Source organism: Dromiciops gliroides, chromosome 4, assembly GCF_019393635.1.
Source record: "Dromiciops gliroides isolate mDroGli1 chromosome 4, mDroGli1.pri, whole genome shotgun sequence".
Classification (NCBI taxonomy): Eukaryota; Metazoa; Chordata; class Mammalia; order Microbiotheria; family Microbiotheriidae; genus Dromiciops; species Dromiciops gliroides.
Window position 1 is genome coordinate 16,585,047 of NC_057864.1, and position 23,443 is coordinate 16,608,489.

Here is a 23,443-nt window from a genome sequence, read left to right on the forward strand (position 1 = left end):
CAAGCACAGATTAAAGGAAAAAAAAGACCTTTTGTTTCATTTGTTGCGCACAACCACTGAGTCTATTCCATTACTGTTAGCATTCTTTCATATTTAGTACTTGGGTGACCAACTTGTTTGATGGTGACCATGACAGACCAGACCAATGCAGCTCTGGAAATACAAATCCTTGGTAGCTACTGGGAAGATTAGACAGGAATGTTTAATTTAGAGGAGAGATTGATTGATCTGAGTTCAAATCCCACCTTTGATTCTTGCTACCTATATAATCCAGGCCAAACCAAGTAACTTCTTTTGACCTCAGTTTCATCATTTGTGAAATGAAGCGGCTGGAATTGATGGCTGATGAGGTCTCCTACAGTTCTAGATCTATTGGATGGGATCTGTCTAGATGGCCTGGGGTTTAAATTCAGGCACTGCCAATTGACTTGGATTTAGCTTAGTCACAGTATGCTCCAGATCCCCCAGTATCTTCTCCAATGATTATTTCTGAAGATGGGGGAGAGGGTGAAGGGAAGTAAGAGTTGCAATTAAAAAGACAGGAGAAAGTGGATAAAGCACCGGCCCTGGAGTCAGGAGTACCTGAGTTCAAATTCGGCCTCAGACACTTAACACTTACTAGCTGTGTGACCCTGGGCAGGTCACTTGACCCCAATTGCCTCACTAAAAAAAAAAAAAAAGACAGGAGAAGATGAGGGTGAAGAAGAAAGATCAAAAGGACAAAGATGTCCCCAAGAAAAATGCAAAGTTGTATTCAAGTGCTGGCAAAAATTATTAGGAATAGTTAACACAGTGGAGGAAATTATATAGAATTTGATGATAGTCAGAAGACTTGGAAAGAATGCCTGAAGCAGGGGACAAGACAGACTACAGATTGTCTGCAGGAAAATCTAACTCCAACTGATTTCAGTTTTAGTGAATGTTAATAAATAAGATTTACAAGGATGATTTGGAAAAAACTGGACAAGTCACATTGCAGCTCTGGGTTTCTGTTTACTCATCTCTAAAATGAGATGGGTTTTTTGTTTGTTTGTTTTTGGTTTTTTTGGTTTGTTTGTTTTTTGTGAGGCAATTGGGGTTAAGTGACTTGCCCAGGGTCACACAGCTAGTAAGTGTTAAGTATCTGAGGCCGGATTTGAACTCAGGTCCTCCTGAATCCTGGGCCGGTGTTCTATCCACTGCGCCATCCAGCTGCCCCTTTGTTTTTCTTTTGCGGGGCAATGAGGATTAAGTGATTTACTCAGTAAGTGTCAAGTGTCTGAGGCTGGATTTGAACTCAGGTCCTCCTGAATCCTGGGCTGGTGCTCTATCCACTGCGCCACCTAGCTGCCCCCTAAAATGAGTTGTTTTTTTTTAAAGAAGTTGGGCTAGATGACCTCTAAGATACCTCCCAGATCTAGGTCTATGACCTAGATTCCAGTCTCAGCTCTGCTGCTGGTGTGAATTTGGTTAAGTGATTTCACGTTTTGGGGCCACAAGAGGGAGCTAGACTGAGTGATCTCATGTTCTTTCCGTCCTGTCAAGCTACAATCGTATGTTGTTGCTCACCCTTCGTTTTCGAAGTGGACCAGTGACACCGGGGTGATGTCTTGACTGGGGCAGGAGTCGGCTTTCATCGAGGCAGAGTTGCGTCAGGCACCAGCCTCACTCTCTCTTCCAGGGTCATCAACGTCCCGTGGCAAAGATAACAAGTCCGGTAATGGCCCAGGATAAAGTGGGTGACCTTAATGTCTTCAACAACTAACCGAGCTCTAAGGACTGCACAGCGTCGGCTTCAGTTACCTTTGTGACTATCGGAGCAGATTGTTCTCATCCGCCCATTCTACCAGGGGAAGTCTTCATATTCTTGGGACAGACGCACCCCTGACGCACCAGTGGGTTTGAGGACTGTTGGTTACCCTCAACTTGGTTTAGCATCACCTGCTGATACAGTTTTACTGGGGTGTTGCTTCTATGCCTACTAAAGCTTTGTGCAGTCCCAGGTCAGAATCTGGGTGAGAGGTGGACACCAAAAGTAAAAAACAACCCTGAAAAGGACTCAGCAGCCCTTAGGTCAGAGGTGCTAGTCCTCCTTGAACTCCCCGTTACTGTGGAAAAGAGCTGCCCCTCAGAAAATGTTCAGGGAAACATGAAACTGAGTGGTCCTATTGGGAGGATTCTCAGAAAAGGAGCTCATTCTTTGGGTTCATGCAGACCCAAATTCAGTAGTATGGGGCCTGATCCCCATGAAGAGGAAGTTAAGGTTTTTTTCTCATGCTTTCTAGCTCTTTGACCCTACCCCAGAATTCTGGGGAAAATCTTTACAAAAAATCATAGGTAAGGCTTATGTATAGGGTCTTCCCAAAAGTGAATTAATGGTCCTTTCTATAAAAGCTATTCAGTGTACAAAGTAGATATCAGATATAGGACAGCTATTTATTTCCTCCAGTTGAATGAAATGTTTAAGACATAAAAGACTCATAAGCACAAATTAATAAAATTAATTTAATAATATTAAAATATGAAACAGCAAACCATCACCTATTAAACTCTCCTAGGGAATAAGACTAGAGAGCTGCTCCATAGATATTTATTGAACATTCACCAGCTGCATGTACTTTTTGATTAACTCATAAGTCCATATCACATGTTCAGACATGACATAGCTTGGGCTTTCTTAGTCTGTTCAGGTGCAGGTAGAAAAGTTCTCCAAGAAGTTGTGGAAATCCCTTCTTGCTAGGCAACTATCTGCTGACCTCTCAGACCCATGAGTTTACCAAGAGAGCTGAAAACATTCATTTCTCAGGATTGCTGTTCAATCAATCCATCAATCAAATGTGTTAAGCACCTACCTACTGGGTGCCAGGCACTCAAGTGGGCTCTGAGAATTCAAAGGCAGAAATGAAAGTCCCTTCCCTCCAAAGTTTACATTCTATCTAGGGAGACAATATGTACATATCTAAATATATACAAAGATATTTTTTTTGGGGGGGGGGGGTGAGACACCAGCAGCTGAGAGAAATTGGAAAGGCTAAATGTGGAAGGTGGTGCTTGAACTGAACTTTAAAGGAAACTAAAAATTTCAAGAGACAGTTAAGAAAGGAGTTCATTCGAGTTCAACAGCCTAGGCTCAGGAAAAGAACCAAAACCAATAAGACAGTTGGGAAACTGAGGTCCAGTCTCCTTCTTGTCTAAACAAATGCATGCTCTCGTTGCCATGTGCATGTAGTTGCCATTGATGTGGAGGTTGGAGGGGGGAGAGAGATGCCCTCCCTTACCTCCTTGGCCGTGTCCCAACAAGGAGGCTGCCTCCAAAAAGCCTGGAAACCAGCTCCCCTTAGTCCTGAAAATGCAGAGTAGGTGACTCTTCCTGGCTCATTACCCGATCATCTTTGACAGAGCTCCCCGTATCAGTGACACACAGCTACCACTCCAGATTGCCAGCAATGCACTCCCTAATTTGAGTATATCCAACTTGCTTTATTCTCTGCAAATACCCATTCATTCGAACTAAGCCCTTAGAGTGTCTTCTCTCAGAAGGAACTTCCTTTTGTCTTACTTTACCTTTTCTCTGGTAGGCTGATAGAATATAGTAGAGCAACCAGGACAAAGAGAGGGAGAGGGAGAGAGAGACAGAGACAGACACAGAGAGACAGAGAGAGACAGACACAGAGAGACAGAGAGAGAGAGAGAGACAGACAGACAGACAGACAGACAGACACACACACACACACACACACAAAGTCAGAGGCAGAGAGTGCAGCCGAAGTGAGGCTCCAGTAGGCTAGTGTCTTCGAAGGCCCCCTCAGTTCTGACTATGCAGCAAAAGGCTCTGTGTCTGATGCTCCGGTTAGTTAAAGATGGAAAAAGATACTCTCACCTCATATGCCAGGGAGCTAGCTGATGGCACCCCACAGGCAGTTCTAGGCAAGGTGGAGAACACAACCTCATGCTCATTCCATCCCTCTGTCTTGGTGGCTGTGGTGTCTGGACTGAGAAAACCCTGTACAAACACAGGCAGCCAGAAACATCTCTTGCTTCTTCACCTCCTTGGAAATGAAAGAGGAGATGTAAGAAGGTGCTTCCCACTGTGAGCCTGCTGCTAGCTATCTCTATAATCTCCTTGAATTCTCTGCTCACTGTTATTTACAACTAGTCTGACCAATGATCTGACACCTCTGTCCCTTTGGCCCCACCACCCTAAATACGCTAGCAGCCCATGACACCTTGGTGTGAGGACCCATGAACTAAGCCTGCATCTCCACCAGCTCTTCCTGTTCTCCCGAGGAACACGAGTATCTAAGGGGACCCTTCTGTACAGGAATGCGTCAGCACCTGTGCTGTCCACTGCCGTCCTCCCCAAAGCCACTCGTTCATTCTCCTGACTATCCTGATACCTCCCTCAGGAAGCTGGACGGGAACTCAGAGGTTACTTAGTACAAAACATGTTTGAGAATCCTTAACAACAGTAATGGTAGTAATGATGATAATAGTAGTTGTACCTTAAGGTTTTGTTCTGTTACCTCATTTGACCCTCACAGTAACTGTCAGTAACTGTTATTATCCCCATTTTAGAGATGAAGCTCAGAGAGATTTGAGTGACTTGTTAAGGGTCACACAGTAATAAATGTCTGAAGCAGATTTTAACTCATGTCTTCCTGGCACCAAGCCTTGAACTCTTATCCAATATACCACCTCACTATCTTTTTTTTCTTTTTCTTTTTCTTTTCTTTTCTTTTTGTTTTTAATCATGAGTATTTTATTATTTTCCAGTTACATGTAAAAACAATTTTCAACATTTGTTTTCATAAGATTTTTAGTTCCAAATTTTTCTCCCTCCCTCCCTTCCCTCCCCGCTCCCCAAGACAGAAAACAATCTGATATAGGTTATATATGTACAATCACATTAAGCATATTTCTGCATTAGTCATATTGTGAAAGAAGAATCAGAACAAAAGGGAAAAACCTCAAAAAAGAAAAAAAAGTAGAAAGTCTGGTTCAATCTGCATTCAGAATCCACAGTTCTTTTTTTCTGGATGTGGAGAACACCTTCCATCATGAGGTCTTTGGAATTGTCTTGGATCATTGCACTGCCGAGAAGAGCCAAGTCTATCACAGCTGATCATCACACAATATTGCTGTAACTGTGTACAATGTTCTCCTGGTTCTGCTCATGTCACTCAGCATCAGTTCATGTAAGTCCTTCCAGGTTTTTCTGAAATCTGCCTGCTCATCATTTCTTACAGCACAATAGTATTCCATTATAGTCATATACCACAACTTGTTAAGTCATTCCCCAATTGATGGGCATTCCCTTGACTTCTAATTCTTTGCCACCACAAAGAGAGAGGCTATAAATATTTTTGTACCTGTGGTTGCTATTCCCTTTTCAATGATCTCTTTGGTATACAGACCTAGTAGTGGTATTACTGTGTCAAAGGGTATGCACAGTTCCATAGCTCTTTGGGCATAGTTCCGAATTGCTCTCCAGAATGGTTGGATCAGTTCATAACTCCAGCAACAATGCATTAGTGTTCTAATTTTTCCCACAGTTTCTCCAACATTTATTATTTTCCTTTTTTGTCATATTAGCCAATCTGATAGGTGCGAGGTGGTACCTCAGAGTTGTTTTAACTCACATTTCTCTAATCAATAGTGATTTAGAGTGCTCACTTCGGCAGCACATATACTAAAATTGGAACAATACAGAGAAGATTAGCATGGCCCCTGCGCAAGGATGACACGCAAATAGGTGAAGCGTTCCATATTTTTAACCCCAATTGCCTCACTAAAAAAATAAAATAAAATAAAAAAATAAAAAAAATAGTGATTTAGAGCATTTTTTCATATGGCAATAGATAACTTTGATTTCTTCATCTGAAAACTACCTGTTCATATCCTTTGACCATTTCTCAATTGAGGAATGACTTGTATTCTTATCATTTTGATTTAGTTCCCAATATATTTTAGAAATGAGGCCTTTATCAGAAACACTGGCTGTAAAAATTGTTTACCAGCTTTCTGCTCGCTTCTAATTTTGGCTGCATTGCTTCTGTTTGTACAAAACCTTTTAAATTTAATGTAATCAAAATCATACATTTTGCATTTCAAAATATTCTCTATCTCTTGTTTGGTCATAAATTGTTCTCTTCTCCATAGATCTGAGAGATAAACTTTTTTTTCTCTCCTAATTTACCTATGACCCTTTATGTCTAAATCATGTACCCACTTTGACCTTATTTTAGTATACAGTATAAGATGTTGGTCTATGCCTAGTTTTGCCATACTATCTCCCAGTTTTCTCAGCAGTTTTTGTCAAATACTGAGTTCCTATGATAGAAGCTGGAAGTCTTTGGGTTTATCAAACAGTAGATTACTATAGTCATTCACTAGTGTATCTCTTATGCCTAACCTATTTCATTGATCTACCACTCTATTTCTTAGCCAGTACAAAATAGCTCACTGTTGTTTTTTTTTAAAAAACATTTTTATTTAAAGTTTTGAGTTCCAAATTCTACCCCTCTCGCCATCCCTCCTCTCCCCCATCCCTGAGACAGCAAGCAATCAGATATAGGTTATACATGTGCAATTATGTAAAACATTTCCATATTAGTCATTTTGTATAAGAAGAATTAAATAAAAGAAAAAATGAAAGTGAGAAATAGCATGCTTCAGTCTGTATTCAATTAATATCAGTTCTTCCTCTGGAGGTGGAGAGTATGCTTCATTATTAGTCCTTTGGTATTGTCTTGGATCTTTGTATTGCTGAGAATAGCTAAGTCATTAACAATTCTTCATTGAACTATACTGCTGTTACTATGTATAATGTTCTTTTGGTTCTGTTCAGTTCACTATGCATCAGTTTGAGTAAGCCCTTTCAGATTTTTCTGAAATCATCTTGCTCGTCATTTCTTATAGCATGATAATATATTCTATTACAATAATCTACTACACCTTGTTTAGCCATTCCCCATTTGATAGGCATTCCATTGATTTCCAAGTCTTAGCCACCACAAAAAGAGCTGCTATATTTTTGTACAAATAGGTCCTTTTCCCTTTTCTTGGATGTCTTTGGGATATAGACCTACAGTGGTATTGTTGGATCAAAGGGTATGCCCAGTTTAATAGCCAGAGTTAATAGGGCAGAGTTCCAAAGTGCTCTCCAAAATGGTTGGACATAGTCTTTCTAATAATAACAACAGTAGTAGACAATTATATATCACTTTAAGGTTTGCAACGCACTTTACATACAATATCTCATTTTACAGATGAGGAAACTGAGAGTCAGAGAGATTTAAGTGACATGATTGACTTTTAAGTCACATGGTCAAATTTGAACTCAGGTCTTCCTGACATCAATTGCAGTGCTCATACTACAAGATACCCAGCAAATGGTCATTTAATTGTTGCCTAAAGAAAGACTTTTGGACAGATGCTGCTCATTCACTCTAATTTTGGATACCTGTACTTTCCAGAAGGTTGTTTGTTTAAACATTAAAGCTGAAGCCTCATCTCTGCAGCCAGGATAACATATAGAATCCTCTCTTTGAATTTGAAGGCCCTTCCTAACCTGGGTCCCTCCAAGCTTTCAGGGCTTGTCACACTTTCCTGCTCTTCAGTCCAGTGATAATATTCTCCCTGAGGTTCCTCAAAAGACATTCCAGGGGCAGCTAGGTGGCACAGTGGATAAAGCACCAGCCCAGGAGTCAGGAGTACCTGGGTTCAAATCCAGCCTCAGACACTTAACATGTACTAGCTGTGTGACCCTGGGCAAGTCACTTAACCCCAATTGCCTCACTAAAAAAAAAAATATATTCCACTTCCTGACTCTGGGCATTGTCCCTGGCCATTTTTCACATGGGGAAGTCTCCCCCTCCTCCTCTATGCTTAGTAGCTTTCCTTTCTTCCTTCAAGTCCCAGAAAAAGTTGCACCTTCTACACCCATCCCTTTAATTGTAGTGTTTTTTAGCTGTTGTTATCTCCAATTTTGGCGGGTAGGTAGCACAATGGATAGAGCACTGGCCCTGGAGTCAGGAAGACCTAGGTTCAAATCTGACCTCAGACACTTGACACTAGTAGCTATGTGATACTGGGCAAGTCACTTAACCTGATTGCCTCAAACATCCGGGGCCATCTCCAGTCATCCTGATGTTGTTAAATGAATATATGGAGGGGCAGCTAGGTGGCACAGTGGATAGAGCACTGGCCCTGGAGTCAGGAGTACCTGAGTTCAAATCCGACCTCAGACACTTAACACTTACTAGCTGTGTGACCCTGGGCAAGTCACTTAACCCCAATTGCCTCAACAACAACAAAATGAATATATGGATCACCTGGATTTGATGGAGGTAGCTTATTATTCAAAAGTGTTTTTTATGAAACCCTAATAGGAGTAAAATGTCCTTCAACTGAACTCCAGACCTGAATGCAGATATCTAGCAGATAAAAGACTCTACCTAGTGACTTCTTTTCCCTCAGGATAGTAAGTCCCTATCTTATGGTAACATCTGGGCGTCCTCATCCTTGCCAAACCCTTTTTTGGAAACTTGGAGTCTTATAATAATGTTTCTGTATTCCCTCCATACTTTTTTTTTTTAGTGAGGCAATTGGGGTTAAGCAACTTGCCCAGGGTCACACAGCTAGTAAGTGTTAAGTGTCTGAGGCCGGATTTGAACTCAGGTCCTCCTGACTCCAGGGCCGGTGCTCTATCCACTGCGCCACCTAGCTGCCCCCCTCCATACTTGTTATAACTGAAATTGTTAAACTGCCTTTTGCTTCATACTATTGAAACTGACAATGCCCTGTAATCGGTGGGCTAAAACCATATATATTCTCAGAAATGGTGAGTCCCCTGAGCTTCTCTCTTAGGAGGGAAGTCTCCACATGATCATGTTGTGTGTTATATTTCTTCTTGGGACAAAATATTAAATTGATATTATGTTTTTCTGTCTGTCTCTGATCTGTTTTGTAGGAAGACAGGTATCATGTTCTCTAATCTGGTTTGTTTTGTAAGAGATATTATAAGATATTATAATTTCTATGATGTTTATTAATTTTGTAGGAGGAATTAAAGATTATTTCTATGATCTGTTTGTAGGAGACAGGAAGATACAAAAACTATATTTTAATATTTGACAATGTGTATCTTGTCACTGGATCCAGATGGCTCTGAAGGAGAGAGTGAGGCTTTTGACCTTGCACAGCCCTCCCTTACTTAAATCGGATTCACTGTAAGTCATGACACCTGTCACGGTCCTCTTTGAGAATGAAGGACAAACAACAACATTGCCAACTTACCCTATAGACATCTTGTTTGTACGTGATTGTTTGCATATTGTCTCCCCTATTAGATTAAAGGTGAAGCCTGCCGTTACTTTTCTTTGTATCTCCCCAATGCCTGACACATGGTCAATGCTTGTTGACTGACACACAGCTGAGGGAGTGCTGTATCATGTGGGCGGCTAGGTGGTACAGTGGATAGAATGTTGGTCTTGGATGAGAAAGTGGGAAGGAGACACCTAGATTGTGAGCCTGAATGGGCATACCCAAGGAAGGTAGGAAGAGGGGTGGGCTGGCAGGGGGAGCAACCCTATTCAAAAGCAATTTCCTTTGATGTCACCATTAGCATCACCAAATGTTCCTACTGTATATAGGACTTGACATACAAAAGTCTAGAAGTTCCCTGACTCAAAGAGCTTACTCTAGCAGTATAAAAAATAAGGAATCACGCCCCCACTGAGCCTTCTCTTCTCTAGGATAAACACCCCCAGTATCTTCAAGTGACTGTCATAAAGTGCCAATTTGGGGACCTCCATTGTCTTGGATGCCCTCGTGTGGATGCTCTGGCCATTGAGTGTCTCTTACTAACACTTCATACAGTACCTTACACTTAGTCCTGCCCAAGTTTTTCCAGTATACATGACATGCTTTGTCATTTGAATTCACTGACGTCCGATAGGTGCTTGCTTCTCACTTCCTCACTTACCTTGGATTTCAGTTTCCTGTTAGCTATTTCTGTCTAGTGCTTGACAGTCTGGAGATTATTATCCCTGGTAGACAAAACTGAATCTGATGCGGAATGGTTTTGCCTTTCTCCAGTCTCCATGATCCAAGTCACATCTACCCACAGTAACCCTACTGGGATTTTCTGTCTGCTACAGAGCCAATAAAAAGGGAATGGGAGAGATGGTGCTTTTGGATTGTTGTTGACCTTTGAGGCCAGTTGCAGATCCTTGGGGGATTTAGTGTTCCTGATGTTATCATTATGGGACCAGGTCACTTTATTTTCATATTTACTTCATTGAGAACAGGAAGGACCTTAGCGGTTATTGAGTCCAAAACCTTTTTACAGACGAGGAAAGTTATAGGTCTCCACCATCACCATTTAATAAGGTTTGATTGATAATCTTTAGTTCTGACATCACAGACATTTCTGAATATGATCAATCCACACACACCATGATCCCTGCCTTATAACAAAGAAAAATTATTAAGCTAAATTAAGTGATCTGATGACACCATATGCAACAATCCTTACCCAGAATTCCTTACTTCCCTACCAAAAGATGGGACCCATATCTACTCAGGAGCCAAGACTGGTTGGTGCAATTATTTGGCAATAGGCTTCATTTGAGCATTTTTTTCATCTAAGCTCCTTATACATTGGACTGGTTTTATTTTTGCCTTTGTCCACCAGGATCCAGCATGGTGTCCAGCACAAAGAAGGCACTTAACACATAAATGCTCATTGGTTGATTACAGTCGTTGTATATACTGTTGTCCTGGTGTTCTCTACTTCCTTCTTTATCAGATTATGAGTCTTTGAATCGCCCAGACTCTGTTGTTTAGTAGAACACAGTAATATCTTATTATGTTCACATATCACCATTTGGGCAACCACTCACCAATTGATAAGCAATTTGTTTTGAGTTTTTCCTCTTTACCTTCATCTTGCTTTATCTTCCTGTAACCCATTTGTCGGAGATTTCCATGATGAGAGGGGTCTGGTCTCTCCTTAAGGGTTTTCTCATTTTACTTGTTCCTTTACCTCCACTTATGAAACATGGGAAAATCTCCACACAGCATCTATAGGACCCTGAAACCATCACCCTAGTTCAACATGTCTACTTCATAGCATTGCAGAGGAAAATTTGTATTAAAAAAGGAGAACCCTGGGGCAGCTAGATGGCTCAGTGGATAGAGCACCGGCCCTGGAATCAGGAGTACCTGAGTTCAAATCCGGCCTCAGACACTTAATACTTACTAGCTGTGTGACCCTGGGCAAGTCACTTAACCCCAATTGCCTCACTGAAAAAAAAAAAAAGAAAAAGAAAAAGAAAAAAGGAGAACCCCCTCGGAAACCTTTGGATGGATATCTATGAATAAAAACACCGATGATAGTAGTGTTCCTGAAGAGTAATGGAAACTCCTGGGTCACCTTATAATTACAACTATGAGGGTTCCTCTTCCTGAGCCCCAACCCCCACTCCCAACTTTGTATGTTCTCTGTCATTTATAAGGACACGAGATATTGCTGCCTTTCCCTCTTCAGTGCTTAGCACAAAATCTGGCACATAGTACTTGATAAATGCTTGTTGACTTGATTTATCCTTATTTTGCAGAAGAGGAAACTGAGGTTCAGAGAAAGTAAAGTGACTCAGGTTATGAGTGGCCGAAGCAGGATATAAACCCTGGGTTTCCTGACTCCAAAGGTAACTCTTTACCTACTAGCCTGCATTGCCTCTTTCATATACATTCTCTACTTTGGCCAGGAGAAAAAGTCAAATCCGCTAGCTAGGTTTGGCAAAGTTCATCTTTATCTCTCTTTTCCAAATTAGAAAATGTGCCACTCTCCAGTCCTATATCCACAGTTCCCCCAAAATGGTACAGCCTAGCAAAAAGTTTCCTGAAGTCATCAGCAGCTTTTGGAATTTCATTCCTTCTTCCTCTCCCTCCCTCAGAAATCAACTCAGGTGAACTGTGGGAATGGTGGCAGGTTCCAGCTGTAGAGGGCTTGTCTAGGGCTACACTGGCAAATCCTTTTGAATAACCAGCTCTCCAAAAACTCACAACACACTTAATCTAACATATTCTCCATCACTCTCTTGCCTAGACATTCAACCAAACAATAAAGTGCACCCTGATTTCCAAGATGCTCATGCTGAAAACTCAACAACAGCTCAAGCCAAGCTGACTCTGGCCTATCCCTGGGCCAGGGAATGTTGGTTGGTTTGGTTCTCTTACCAACGTAATCACTACTAGAAGCACAAAGAGCATGTGAAGGGCCTTGAGGTTTGTCATATAAACATCAGCTGAGGAACTGGAGATGGGCATCCTGGAGAAGAGAAGGCCCAGGGGAGACAGGAGAGGTGTATTCATGAGTTGTAAAGGTTTTCATGTGGAAAAGGAAATAGATTCATTTTTGAGGGGACCTGGGAGCAGAACCAGGAGCATTTAGTAGACTTTGCAAAGAGGAAAATGTAGGTTATTGTAATGTCAGGAAACAATTCCTAACAAAGTGAATTGTCCCAAAGTGATATAAGCTACTTGGGGAGGTGATGGGTTCTTCCTTATGTAAGGAATTAATTGGGATTTGGGGTTTCTATGACACCATCTTTGGCTAAAATTAGAAAACCCGGCACGTGCCCGTGCACACTGACCTCACGCTGCACACCCGTGCACCTACATGGGCCTGGCCAAATTATACTGTAGGGAAGCCCCACCATGATGAGAAGCCTGGTGAGGACAAGTCAGGAGGTCTTCAGTGTCCAGAAGCTGTCCAGCTTGCATTTGTAGAGGAAACAGGGCTGTCCACATACACAGCCCCAAGTTAATTGTTTGGCAGCCCTGATTGACAGGACTAACAGGTGGTTCTACAAATGCAAACCAGCCAACTTCCGGACACTGAAGACCACCTGACTTGTCCTCACCAGGCTTCTCTACAGTATAATTTGGCCAGGCCCAGGTAGGCGTGCGGGTGTCCAGAGTGCGGTCAGTGTGCATGGGCATGTGTTGGAGTTTCTAATTTTAGCTAAAGATGGGGTCACAGAAACCCCGAATCACAATTAATTTCTTACACTTATTGGAAATCTTCACACACAGGCTGGATAGCCACTCGTAGGGCATATTTTGGTGGGAATCCCTTTCATGTATGGATTGAATTCTGAGGTCCCTTCTGTGAATAATTACTATTGCTATTTATGCAAGTCTGGGGCAAGCATATATTGATTTATTAGTATTATACCAGTAAAGGATTGACCACATGTCTCTTAACTTCTCATGATCTCAGGCCACGTGGTAGAGAAAGCAGGGAGAGAGCTTCAGCATGCTGGTTAGCAGAAGCAGAAGAAAGGTCCCCCCAAACCCATGCTGTCTCCCAGAGAGACAGCACATGGTTTCAAGAAGACCAAAAAAACTTAGAAGACTTTTATGACTCCCCCTACCCCCACCCCCATGGCATCTTCCAAGAGTTTTTATCCTGTTTTCATAGAGGCTGGTCATTGTTCATACATTGATCAAAGCTAATTGGCTAGCATCAATTCCATTGATTGACATGACTTGAAGGTGGTCTACATTAAAATAAACTCCAGAGATGACATCAGGGAAAAGACTGCAAAAGACTCTCACTCAAGTTGCTTAAGGCAACGTCCATTATGTAGGTGTGGTTTAACCCTTTACTGATCTAGACAAAAGATTCTATCTCCATTCTTTTTGTTCCCTTGTATTGGTCCCAGAAGAGATTTGATGAAGTTTCTCAAGAACTGGACTTGGGGGGCAGCAGGGAGGACTAAGAAAGTGATCTGTGTCCTCCCAAGAAATCCATTATTAATAATTATTTTTCACACTTCTAAATCTCAAATTCTGTGATAAAAAAACAAAACAAACACTACCACCAAATTTATTTAACTTTTTGGGCTCAATAAACCCTAATCTTCCAAATGCAAGCGTCCATTTGCAAAGTCCCAGATCAAAGCCTTGTAGAAACCTACTTTTCCTTAGGAAACACTAGGGAAGAGCACCACGGCCAGAGCCTATAGGATGGAATGGAGTCAGTAAAGGCTCCAGTTTGTATCTTATGTCAGACCCTTAGTGGGAGCTCTGGGCAAGTCACTTTACTCCTCCGAGGCTCAATTTCCTCATCTGTAAAAAGTACCTAATTGGAGTACCTACCTCTCAGGCTGTATATGGAGGAAATGAGAGAAAATATGTCAAGTGCTTTGGAAACCTTTAAATACATGTAAGTGATTATTAGGTCAAGTGATTTGCCCCTGGTCATGCAGGTAGGAAACAAATAAAAATTATGATTATCGCTGTTATCTCATTCTTCTTCTGTTCTTTTTTTTTTTTTTAGGTGAGGCAATTGGGGTTAAGTGACTTGCCCAGGGTCACACAGCTAGTAAGTGTTAAGTGTCTGAGGCCAGATTTGAACTCAGGTACTCCTGACTCCAGGACCGGTGCTCTATCCACTGCGCCACCTAGCTGCCCCCTCCTGTCCTGTTCTAATAACAAGTCCCTAACTCCCAACTTCCGCTTTTCTCCTCCTCTTTGTCCCTCTCTCCATCCTTCCCTCCCATTTCTCTTTATCTTATCAATGAGATTCACACACACACTGGACACTCCTGCAACTCCTTAGTCAACTAAATCTTTATTTAGAATCTTTGGAAGTCATAAAACATTGGATCCAATGATATACATATGCCTGAGCAGCTGCATTTCACGAATGACCTCCCCCCCCCCCAAATTATTATTATTCTCTAAACAAAAGTCCAAATGGTTTGGCTAAAACCCAAAGTGTGGCTTCCTTCCAGAACTGGTCCTTCTCAGGTGAAAAGTACATTCACTCACTTCCCCACATACCATCACTGGCTTATTGGAAAGTTGCAGTGTAAATTTTTTTGTTTTTTGCAGGTACATACTTAACACTGAGAAAGTGCAAGTTACAAGAAGCAGGGGTCCCACCCATCCTGGACAGCAACAAGGGACAAGGGTCTCCATTCCATATTCTCTCCTTTTACTGGCATCCACATAAAAGGAGGAGGATGTGGGTTGAAAAGAATAGAACCCAAGACCCTTCGGTGTCCCAAAGATGCCTCTGACAGTCGCTACATCCTGACCAGGAGGAAGACTGCTGAGGTCACATTTTCCAGTGTGATTTCTTCCAGGTGCTTCAGGCCTGCCCAGCTTCCGGGGGGTGGGGGGGGGGGGTGGGGGGGGAGGCTCTTGCAATAACACAGAGCTATTGAAGGTTCCTGACTGTTGTTTCTCAGCAGTGGGTTCCTACTAACACTGTGCAGCCAGAAATCCATTAGAAGTTTGCAAAGCAATCAATGCCAGACACCAAAGACATTTCGGACATAAAATTCAGGCACTCTATGCTTTGGAATAGCCATGTAATATTCCAACATGTTAATGCACTTTGTGATTACATAGATTCAAAGAGGATTTTCCATTAAAATCTACCCTTATTAAATAACATTTTAAATTCGAGCCCATAAAATTTTCTTTTTATGACTTTCTGACCATTTACAAAAGCATGTTATGGTTAAATAACGCTAATCATTGACCTTGGTACTTATTCTTCCTAATACACTTATTATAGAGTTTGACAGGCAGCCAAGAGCATCCATAGACAAGCAGCCTCCCCCCTCCCCCCACCCCTTGGGTAATAATCTACAGGACTAGTTTGAAAGATTTTCCTCTCTCTCTCTCTCCCTCTCTTCCCCCCCTCCATCTCTCCCCTCTCTCTCCCTCTCTATCTCCCCCCCTCTTTCTTTCTTTCTTTTCTTGAAGTTGCATTCCATGGCATGCAACTCTCTTGCAAAGGAATAGCCCCTCTGGAGCTAGGAAGACATGAAGAAAGTGCAATTGTCCTTTTCCCCCCCGCACTGTCCCCAGTTCATTTATTAAACAGATTGGTGGCATCATGTCCCTTGATCACAGTCTCCACAATCTGCTCAGACAGAATGATTGATGTGGAGAGAACAGAAAGAACAGAAAGAAGAGTAAGAATTCTGGCCCTGTCCTTCCTATAAAGAGAAGGCACCTGGTCCCAGCTACTGACATGCTACAAACCTGATACAACTCACAGAGCTGTTCAGGGGCTGGGGGCTGGGAAACCCTCGATTCCAGGATGGGTTGTTGGGAGCATACTGGCATAGGAATGGAAGCTTAGCTGAACTTCAGGGGAACCCTAGAAACCCCATTATAATTTTGCCTTGTTGACATTCAGACAGTTGAACAAAGCAACATATTTGGGAAAATGAGCTTCTCTCCTGAAGGCGCGTTTTAGAAGTGGTCTCCATATAGCTCAGAAAACAATTAGGGGCTGGTTTTCAGAAGAACGTCCATATTTTCATCTTCAAGCCTGCAAATTGACTCATTATAACCACCAAAGACTAACTCACAAAGACCAAATTGGAGGCATGTTTCAATGGTAAAGACTTAATGAGAAGAGCACAGATAAAGTCCCGTAGGAGAATTTGCTATTTTATCATTTAGAATGCTGGTAATTTAATTATACCACTAATGTTTTCTGGCCTCCTTGGAAAAAAGGTTAGCAGTAGTAAATCAGGACAGAGATGACAAGTCACTCGGTATTTGTTTCTGCTTATCAGCTGAGTTCTGAGATGCCATTCATCCTGTGGGTGATGTTAATTCCAGGTGCAGCAGCTAGAAGAGAGATCAGGGACAAGATGTTGACTAGCCAGTGCTAAAGGTAGAAAGGCCAAGGTTTATTTCAATTGGAGAAATTCACCACATTGTGGGGGGAGAAAGAGGAGCTGAGAGAAAGGGGGGGGGGAGAGAGAGAGAGAGAGAGAGAGAGAGAGAGAGAGAGAGAGAGAGAGAGGAGAAATGATAATAATGATAGTAATAGTGATAGAGAAGATTTCTTTGTACAGGTAGATGAAACCACAAATCTCTTCTGAGCATAGAGGAGACGATGATCAGATTGAGGATGAATATTAATTGATGCTTGCGTTTCATCCCAGCCAAGACTGTGCCTTATTACAGAGATTTGGCCAAAGCAGCAGCAGCTGCCTCGTTGCCTTTGACACAATGAGCTGCAACTCAGGACAGCACTGTGAGTGTTACAGTTCCCCTCTGACGCTTGAGAATGGCCACGGCTTGCTCATGGGTCACACCTTCCAGGGCTTCGCCATTAACAGCCAAGATCTGGTCCCCACGCTTCAGCCTCCCGTCATCTGCTGCTGCTCCCTACAAACAAGAGGGCACCATCACCAATCTGGCCAATTTAAGGGAGTCACACCTAAATCCTTTGGAGCCCCTGAAGAGTCACTGCAAAAACCACCAAAGGAACTCTTCCCATATCATCTTCTTCCCTCTGGAAAAATACACATTGTGTAATGGCATCATGGAGTGGAGATAATAATAGGATCTACTTGCCATGATTTGGGGAGGATGTAATGAGACAATGTAAAGTACTTGGCAAACCTTTAAAAACCCTATCAGAAGATTCCACCTTCAAAGTCATTCAATCCAATGCCCTCATTTTACAACTGAGGAAATCGAGGCAGAAAGAGATGAAGTGACTTGTCCAGGACACACAGCTAGTAAGTGTCTGAGACAGGATTTGAATGTAGGTATTCCTCATTCCAAGTCAAGAGCTCTAAGGGGATTAATGGTGAAGGTCATTTAAAATTGTTGCAATAATTGTGCGGACGTTTTCAGTGGTATGTAGCCAATAATGCCTCAGGTTCATAAATTTAGAGCCAAGAGGGGACTTGGAGGCCAGTGAGTCCAAATTCTCATTTTACAAATGAGGAAACTGAGGCTCAGGGCGATTTCGTCACTTGCCCAGCGTCACAGGTTTCGTAAGTGTCTGGGAGGGATTTGAACCCATGTTTTCCTGACTTCAAGTTCAATATCCTACCCACCATTCCATGTTGCTCTCAGAGGAAGAAAAGCATTATGTGGCCTGGAGTAGACACGGGCTGGCTCTGTCATTGGGTGACTCATGTTTTATGCACTTACTATATGCCAGGCACTGTGCCAAGGGGTGGGATTACAAATAGTTACAGATAAGGAACAGATAAGGGGGGAGGGGCAGGGGGAAGACAATGCAGAAAGAGAAGCTCAAAAGAGGGACGGAGGAGAAAGAAATTCAGAGTCAGGAGTGGGGTCCTGAGAAAAGCACAGGCATGACCGGTCCAGCCCTTCCTTAAACAGGTGCCGGGAGAAACCGACCAATTAGAGTTAGGGGCTGTAGGGGTAGAGGAATCTTCCAGCATGAGATGAGGCCCCCAGATCTGGAGTATGAGAAGCAAAGCCCAGAGAGGAATGAAGAAGGCTCCTTGTCAGTAAAATTCGGCAGCTGGACCGGGTGATGTAGGGTCCTCAGTGTTCTCTGGGCGATAAGGTAGTCCTATGAGCTTGGCATAAAAGCAGGGCTGGAGTTGGTCAGGTCTTAGAGACATGTAAGCGGATTCCAGGATGATATCTGTGAACTTGCTTTAAAAATATCTGACTGGAGCCAGCTAGGTGGCACTGTAGTGGATAAAGTGCAGGCTCTGGATTCATGAGGACCTGAGTTCAAGTCCAGCCTCAGACATTTGACATTTACTAGATGTGTGACCCTAGTTGCTCCTTAAAAAAACAAACAAAAAATATCTGAATGACTGGATATTGCTACAATTGGTTTCTTTGTTAACCCAATGCATTAAAACCCATATTTGGAGAAGGGGTTCTGGGATCCACCAGCCTACCAGAAGGGGCATTGTCTCACGAATGGTGAAGAACCCCCCAATTTATGGGTTCTTGTTTGACAAGTACTTCGAAAACCTTCATGGGGTTTAAAACAAACACAGCATCAGCACCCATATCTGGGCATCCAGTTTATGGAGGACATTGACTGGCTGGAGAATGTCCAGTGGTCAATAGTGGGCTGATTGAGGGCCTTGGGTGTAATATATGAAGACTGGGTGGAGGAACTGGGTATGAGGAAGTGTGAGGACAGGATGGGGACATGACATGCTTCTGTCCACTAATAAAGAGGGATGAGATGAGATGGCTCCAGGGGGCAGAAGGAGGAATGAGGGATGGAAATCATAGTGATAGAAAGAAATCAGAGGCTCATAACTCTTGAGCTGGAAAGGACTTCAGAGGTCAGCTAGTCCAACCCCCACCCCCATTTTACAAATGAGGAAACTGAGGCTCAGGGAAATGAAGAGGCTTGCCTCAGGCCACACAAGTGAGAAGTAGTAGAGCTGTGATTTGAAGTCAGGCCTGCCCCAAAGGGGACTAAGCTGCCTTCAAGCGACAGTGGCCTCCCTCTCCCTGGAGGGCTTTGAGCAAAGGCTGGATGGCCACATGCTGGGGTGTTGCAGAGGGGATTCTTGTGGATGTATCAGTTGGACTACACGGCCAACTGAGAGTCCCTTCCACATCTGGAAAATCTATGACTTCTGTACCCCCCCCCATCACCCATGGTGAGGTTTCCCCAGATGTGGCGGTACAGTGGAAAGAATCTTGTCTAAGGAGCCAAACACTTGGGTTCAAACTCTGCCTTTGAGGCTTATACCTGTGTGCATCTCCCCACCTTGACTTCAGTTTCCTTAACTGTACAAGATTAGACGGCCTCTAAGGTCCCTTCTATCTCTAAGTCTGTGATCCATGATCCAAGAAAACAATTCGTATAAAGACGTTGCTCCAAGGCAAAGTACAACATTATTCTCCATCTTACCAAGACTTCTTCAACGTTTGGAAAACCAACATGTTACACAAACCCCCCAAAATACCTTTGCAAAGATGGTTTTGACATAAATTGGCAGGTCACCGTGGGGACTCCCATAGCCCCCCACAATACTGAAGCCCAGACCGTCAGAGCCCTTCTCCAAAGCAATCATCTTGGGCTGAGGAGTCCTGGAAGCACAAGAAAGGGATGAATTAAATTGTGTTTACTACATTCAAAGAATGCATGCCTCACAAAGGAAGGAGGGATATCTGCTTTAGTGGAAGGGACGCACATCAGAGAGAGCCCTTTGGGAGGGGGCTACCCCTCTACCTCCTTGCATGTGTTTCCTATCTGTCACTGCTCGAGTCCATGAGCTGCATGTACCCCAAGGCTTTTTCCTTTGCTCATCACGGGATATTAGGATGGATTAAATCCACCAGGTAAAAGTAAGTTGAGGTTCTTTCTAGATCACGCATGCTTGGCATGTCAATTTTCCAATTCCAGAAGGGAAACTGAGTCATGAGAGGTAAAAGCACCCATCTGAGGTATCATGTTCTGGGGGTGCTAAACTCTGGCATGCTGTTGCTCAGAAGCAAAAATAGGAGATAATACTCTGCTTGGAGCCCAAGCTCTGGATTTTTATCACATTTAAAATTTAAAAAAATTTTAAAGTTATTTTATCTGACCACACAAGTATAACATATCAGATTGCTTACTGTCTCATGGAGGAAAGGGGAGGGAGAGAAGGAAAGAATTTGGAACTCAAAACAAACAAACGGGGCAGTTAGGTGGCACAGTGGATAGAGCACCAACCAGTGCTCTATCCACTGGATTCAGTGAGGACCTGAGTCAAATTTGGCCTCAGACACTTGACACTTACTAGCTGTGTGACCCTGGGCAAGTCACTTAACCCCCAATTGCCCTCACCAAAAACAAAACAAAACAAAACAAAAAAGACAACGAATGTTAAAAATATGTATTTGGGGAAAATATTAAAATGACTTGATTTTTGTTTTATAAAATGTTTTATTTGATGCCAAAGAAAACAAAACAGCATTTCCGTATACACAAAAGGACTGCACAGCAATGGCAGATTCCTACTTTGCATGATTTGCTTTGCTTTTTAAGTATCCTTTTGGTGGGTAGGAACTGAGCTGTAATATTATATTAGAGGTAGCTTGGGGGTGCACAGAGCTCTGGGCCTGGAATTGGGTGGACCTGAGTTCAAATTTAGCTTCACACATTTGCTAGCAGCATGACCTCCAGCAAGTCACTTACCATGGGTCTACTTCTTCATGGGGTTAATAGCAGCACCTACCTCAAGGGCTGCTGTGAGGAGCAAATGGGATAATAGCTATAAAGTGGTCTGCAAACCTTAAAGCTCTATGTAAATCCTAGTTTTTACGACTATGCTCATTATAAAGTGACATGCCAAAGGTCATACAGCTAATAAGCCTCAGAGACAGGATTTGAACCCAGGTCCTATCACTTCGGAGTGCACACTCTTTCCCCTGGACCAGTTTATGGTACTACCATGGAAGGATTGTTAGTCATGGTATTGGGAGAGAGGGAAAGAAGATGTAAAACCAGATTCAGGGGATACATTTGTGTTGTTGAGATTTCAATATCAAACTCAGGCTGATTAGAAAATGAGAAGAACTAGTTCCAAAGGACTCATGATGGAAAATGCTCTCCAAATGCAGAAAAAAAGAACTGTGGAATCTAGATGCAGATTGAACCATACTATTTCTACTTTTTTTGTTTTTCTTTTTGGAGGTTTTTTCCTTTTGCTCTGATTCTTCTTTCACAGCATGACTAATGCAGAAATATGTTTCATGTGATTATACATATATAACCTATATCAGATTACTTGCTGTCTTGGGGAGGGAGGGAGAAAAATTTTAAACTAGAAATCTTATAAAAACAAATGTTGAAAACTATCTCTACATGTAACTAGAAAATAATAAAAACTTATGATAAAAAAAAATAAGAAGAACATGGGCCACTAGACCCAGGATTTCTCGGTACAAGTCCAGTGCTTCATCTGTGGCATCATGCATGTACCTATATATCCTAGAACTTGGAAAAGGTGTAGCCTGTATGTAATCCCGAAGTTGCCAGGGCAGCTAATCGGTACATGTCAGTCTTGGTCACTTACTCTGGGTCTTCTGGATGGTGGTCGCTGGCAGGGGAGCCCAGGTGGTAGCTGGCAGACATGCTTTCCAGCTGAGTTGCAATGGCACTGATATTAGTATCAGCCACTACCTATAGGGAAAAAGGTGGAAGTTTGTAAGTAGAGCCTCAAGCCTGAACTGTACTATAAGACTGAGGGTGAAAATCATGGACCAGTGACACAGCACTCATGGCAACAGCCCCTCAAGCTCACTGTCATCTGCCTCTGCAGCCCCTAAGAGAGGGTCTGCATGAATCACTCTATCTGGAGAAATGCAAGGTCAATGCCACAATGGGGTGATGGGGAAGTCAAGAACGCTTCCATGAGCTCTGGGGATGTTAAAGAGGCACGGCTCCCAGGACCATGGAGTGTTGGTCTCTCTGTTTGCTGACCAGGTCAGACTCCACTTGCAAGACTGAGTCCAGTTCCAGAAGCTGTAGTTTAAGAAGACATTGCTGAGTTGGGTAATGGTAATGAGCTTCCCGGAATTTGGCTAGGCTGGATCTCAGACAACAGACAATCTCTCAATCAGCCCATTCTTTCCAGCTGGGTAGAAAACTTGCTAGAACTTGTGTTTCACTGGCCCAGCCCTTGAGAACCCAAGTCACCTGCATGTCATCATGAAGTCCCAAAGAGGATTTCAGTCCAATATAAAAATGATGATCACGATAATATTAGTAAAAATAGAAACAACGATGGTAACAATGGTACTTGCATAAATAATAATAATTGCAATAACAATAGTAATACAGGTACTTACATAGTATTTAAAGCTTTGAGAAGCATTTTACAAATATTAACTGATTTGATCCTCATAACAACCCTAGGAAGTAGATGCTATTATTACTTCCATTTTACAGTTGAGGAAACTGAGGCAGACAGAGATTAAGTGACTTGCCCAGGGTCACATCGCTAGTGAGTGTCTGAGGTTGAATTTGGACTCAAGTCTTCCTAATCAGTCAACAAACCTTTCTTAAGTACCTACTATGTGCTGGGCACTGTGCACTTCCATTCAATCACTCCTACTTCTGCCCTCTGAGGCCAAGCACAAGTTGAATCCCCCCCCACATACAAGCCATTCAGATTCTTGAAGACAATTGTCATGTCCTCACAGGCTAAACATCCAAGTTCCTTTAGGTCTGTGCCCTTACCCTAGCTGGCTCCCACTCTTGGAATGCTCTCCTCCCTCCCCTCTGACTCTTAGACCTCAGCTTCCTTTCAGACAGCTCAAATCCCACCTTCTCCAGGAGGCTTTTCCTGGTGTGTCCCTAAGGTTCCCTCCATTTGCTCTGGATACCTTTTCTATATCCTTGCTGTTCCCCCCATCACAATGTAAGCTCTTAGAGCTTTGTTTCATTTGGTCCAAGGCTTATTAACACAGTGGAAGGTGCACAGTTGGTATTTGATACATTTTTTTGATTGATTCTCATATGCCAAGATCTCCAGTCCCTTTGCTATGCCATCCACCCTTCTTGGTATGCACTCTAGTTGTTTTTTTTTAAATGCAGAACCCAAAAGACAGTCTGACAAACACTGTCCCTTAGAGGAAAGAACATTTCCAATCATTTAAGTAAATCTCATCTGGAAATATTCTATAGCTG

General features: G+C 42.7%; 1 protein-coding gene and 1 non-coding gene across 3 annotated transcripts in view; one reads left to right on the forward strand and one right to left on the reverse strand.

Moving 5' to 3' along the window:
* Positions 1-5,644: 5,644 nt before the first annotated feature.
* On the forward strand, positions 5,645-5,751 carry LOC122726851. The gene has a single exon (XR_006352845.1). It is a non-coding gene; the product is annotated as a U6 spliceosomal RNA (small nuclear RNA).
* Positions 5,752-14,604: 8,853 nt separating this feature from the next.
* The window catches only part of PATJ (PATJ crumbs cell polarity complex component), a 320,690-nt gene continuing 311,851 nt past the window's right edge, over positions 14,605-23,443 (reverse strand). For both annotated transcript variants that reach the window (XM_044002310.1, XM_044002309.1), the window contains 3 exons: positions 21,828-21,934; positions 19,734-19,857; positions 14,605-17,193 (listed from right to left, as the gene is read on the reverse strand). In XM_044002310.1, the coding sequence (XP_043858245.1) occupies positions 17,047-17,193; positions 19,734-19,857; positions 21,828-21,934 (378 nt within the window). In that variant the 3' untranslated portion in view covers positions 14,605-17,046. The remainder of the gene's footprint in view (positions 17,194-19,733; positions 19,858-21,827; positions 21,935-23,443) is intronic.